Genomic DNA, 1,947 nt, shown 5'->3' on the forward strand with positions numbered 1-1,947 from the left:
GAGAAGATCACGCTGATCACCTGTGCCGTCACTGTGTCGTAGTTCCGGAATGTATCGTCGCGCAGAAGGATGTAAAGCTGGAGCAACATTTGTGGGGCGGCCTGTAGGAAGGCCTGCAGGAAGTGGTATAGCTCGCAGGGTGAAGTTTCCAGTATCTTTGCTACCGATTGTGCCCGTCCGTAGGAGCCTTTGTCATGAAACAGGGCCTCAACACTCCAGAAGATGCGCCGATTGAAGCTACAATTCGCGATAGAGCAAGTGTAGTTGTGTGAGCGAGAGGCTTTCGTTGATAGCGATGATAATGATGATGATGATGATGGTGTTGGAATGATTCATATGGAACACAACACAAGAACACAGGGAACGTTGGCACAAACGGAAAAAAACCTTACCGATAGAGGGCCGCCAGTGGGAAGAGCAAAAGTATGGCCAAATTTTTGAACACGAATCGACCGGTCCGCTCATCGCACCCTATCGCTTCCGGCCAGCGTTCGGGTGTGGAAATGATGGAGCAGAAGCAGACGAAGGAAGGCAACCAGATAAGGGCGAGTGTCGTCCAACCCCAGCCGGTGTTACCGTTGCGAAAGTGTTCGATCGTCACTAGCACGTCGGCCGTCGTTAGCACAATGTAGACCAGCATCTCGAAGATGACCGGCACGAGAAAGGTCATCACGATCTGTGTTCGCGTCTTGACCGGATAACCGAGCACCGACCTGGGCACACCGTCGAGAGTGTCCATCTTTCACCCGGGGCGAGGGAGGCTCGTTTCGCATGTACAACTCAACTGAACGTACCGGACACCACTGTGGAATCGAAGCGACCAGCAGGACCACCGTCAACTGAAACTACTGAGGTTCGGCGGACGGTCCCCGGCCCGGTATCGCATACCTGCGTGAAGCGTTATCGGTCGCCACGATACTTCGCACCAACACCCTGTGGTGTCGCGGTGACTCAAAACCACAAAGCCGCCCGATACGATAAGAGAGCAGAAAGCAGAGAGCAGAGCCACCATCGACAGAGGGTGTAACTGCTGGCCGTGTGGAGGCCGTTGTCTTGGCCATGTTGCGCTGCTCTGCGGTGCGTGCGTTGGTACGTTTGTTTTGGTTCGCGATAATGGGTCACAGCGAACAGTGAGCAGCGAGATATCGTAGGCAAGGTGACGACGATTCGCGAGCTGCGAGTGTGTTTGGATGTTTGGCCACATTAACACACTGCTGTTGCTGCTGCTGCTGCCGCTGCCGCCATGTGTGAGACCGCGTGTTGGGTTCGCGAAGCGCAAAAGAACTCATAACTGTCGTCGTGTTACGTTAGGCGAGGTAGATGGCTCGCCATCGCCGTTTAATAACGAAGAGTGGTGCTTCGAGCCCTGGGGTGGGGTACGGTCACATCGCCAGGCTGTTGCATCAAAAACCATATCTGCGAGGGGTTTTTTTTCCGTTTGTTTGTTTATTACCTTAAAGGGCTACAATTTCGGCGAGGTAACTTTTTCTTTCCCCTCTGGTGGCGCTGGCCCCTGAAAATCCCCTGAAAGATATTGAAAAGAGAAAAAAAACGATCACGCTTACCGTGGTACATGAGGTCTGTCCTTCATTTTGCCAACTGTCCGAACGACGGTGGTGTGGTGTGTACCGTTCCATAATGCTCTTGTTTGGTCGGGTCATCGTACATACATAACATTTGCCAGAAACGCGATATCATACATGTGGTCAAGCAGGGGCGCTTATGTGCCCCACACTGGTGGCACTGGCAGATCGCTAAGTAATAACCGACTCGTTAGGAGCGTAATAACAAAGTTGCAATAAATTGTGCTGTCCCGTTGCAGGACCCATTTCTCTTCTCTCGGTGTCGCGGTACAAGTGGCAGTATTGCGAAAAGGCGGTCGAATGTGAAATGAAATTGCTACAATTTCATGGAGGGTGGACCGCTCTAAACGCTTGTCCTCCAGTG

The 1,947-nt window shown here is 52.4% G+C and overlaps 1 protein-coding gene across 1 annotated transcript in view; it reads right to left on the reverse strand.

Annotated features, from left to right (window-relative positions):
• The window catches only part of LOC126580835 (uncharacterized), a 2,585-nt gene extending 1,756 nt beyond the window's left edge, over positions 1 to 829 (reverse strand). The window contains exons 1-2 of the mRNA XM_050244106.1: positions 393 to 829; positions 1 to 237 (exon numbers count right to left, since the gene is read on the reverse strand). The exon at positions 1 to 237 is cut by the window's left edge and continues 1,756 nt beyond it. Of these exons, the coding sequence (XP_050100063.1) occupies positions 1 to 237; positions 393 to 739 (584 nt within the window). The 5' untranslated portion in view covers positions 740 to 829. The remainder of the gene's footprint in view (positions 238 to 392) is intronic.
• Between the last annotated feature and the right edge of the window lie 1,118 nt (positions 830 to 1,947).

Source organism: Anopheles aquasalis, chromosome 2, assembly GCF_943734665.1.
Source record: "Anopheles aquasalis chromosome 2, idAnoAquaMG_Q_19, whole genome shotgun sequence".
Lineage (NCBI taxonomy): Eukaryota > Metazoa > Arthropoda > Insecta > Diptera > Culicidae > Anopheles > Anopheles aquasalis.